The sequence below is a fragment of the Centruroides sculpturatus genome, unplaced genomic scaffold (assembly GCF_000671375.1).
Source record: "Centruroides sculpturatus isolate CEXI.00-Female unplaced genomic scaffold, Cexi_2.0 scaffold149, whole genome shotgun sequence".
Classification (NCBI taxonomy): Eukaryota; Metazoa; Arthropoda; class Arachnida; order Scorpiones; family Buthidae; genus Centruroides; species Centruroides sculpturatus.
The window spans coordinates 273,174-274,220 of NW_019384406.1; the positions used below are offsets into that span (position 1 = coordinate 273,174).

The 1,047-nt window shown below is 35.5% G+C and overlaps 1 protein-coding gene across 4 annotated transcripts in view; it reads left to right on the forward strand.

Annotated features, from left to right (window-relative positions):
• LOC111618859 (recombining binding protein suppressor of hairless-like) overlaps nt 1–1,047 on the forward strand; it is a 131,025-nt gene that overhangs the window by 93,259 nt on the left and 36,719 nt on the right. The window contains exon 1 of one of the 4 annotated variants that reach the window (XM_023360467.1): nt 132–635. The exons of the other annotated variants lie outside the window; for them this stretch is intronic. Coding sequence (XP_023216235.1) covers nt 551–635 — 85 coding nt within the window. The 5' untranslated portion in view covers nt 132–550. Of the gene's footprint in view, nt 1–131; nt 636–1,047 lie in introns of those variants that run through there. 4 annotated transcript variants of the gene reach the window in all.

Consider the following 1,047-nt stretch of genomic DNA (forward strand, 5'->3'; position numbering starts at 1 on the left):
TAATAAAATAAGTATAAGTTAAATTTATATATATTTATATTTATTTATTTTAATAAATTGTAAATTAAGTAATACTTTTATAAACTATTATTTTTTATTTTTATCTGTTTATAAACTGTTATAATTTTAACATGGTTTTTTACATAATACATAAATAAATAATCAGATGCCATTAGAAATAAATTCATACCTCAGTTAGCCTGTCCTTCCCAGCAACAAACCAGAAAGGCTGGACTTTGGCCTCGGAACATGGATAGTCTGAACAGGATTAGTGTGTGGGAAAATTCTAGGCACTCACAGGTGGACTGTGATAATTAATTGCAAGCCTCTGAGAGATAGACCTGCAGTACAGAGTGACACCCCCTACATCCAGCACGCTATTCCCAATGCAGATTGCACAGTTGTTGAGCAGTGTGTCTATAGAAGGGGGCACATTTACTCTTCTTACCTTCTGTTCTCATCTGGAAGTACAACATAGGAAAGGGGATCTGGTAGTAGCTTGGCTGTGTTTGCTGTGCAATCCTGCAGCAGTTTGGTGAACTCTCTCATCATGGCACATCGTACCGACTTTGCTTTCGATGACTGTGGTATTTCTTTCCTGGATCCTGCATACCACCTTCCTTACAGTTACAGCGGTAAGATAACATCTGGTTTTCTCTTCATCGTATCTGCTAGTCAGCATTAAAATTTCAGTTGTGTCATGTGAAAAGTAGTGGCTGCTGCCAACAGTATGTAGTAGTATAGGTTAACTCCGTCACCTTCTGTTGCGACAGTAGCGGTTCTCATAGGGAATATGGCCTTCTGTGGTAGGGAAATGCTGTTGACAGTTTGACATTGCAGTGTGGGAAATAGTGCACATTGGTTTTGTGGTTGTTTTCTACAACATGACTCTTAACAACTTTCAAGTACTGTAAGCTGTGATTTTGCATAAATAAGTTATTATTTGAATTTTTATTAAAACAGTTAATCAAAAAATATTTATTTTCAAACATGAATTAATTTTTCAATCTGCATTGTGTTGAAATAATTAACAGTATTATTTCCTAT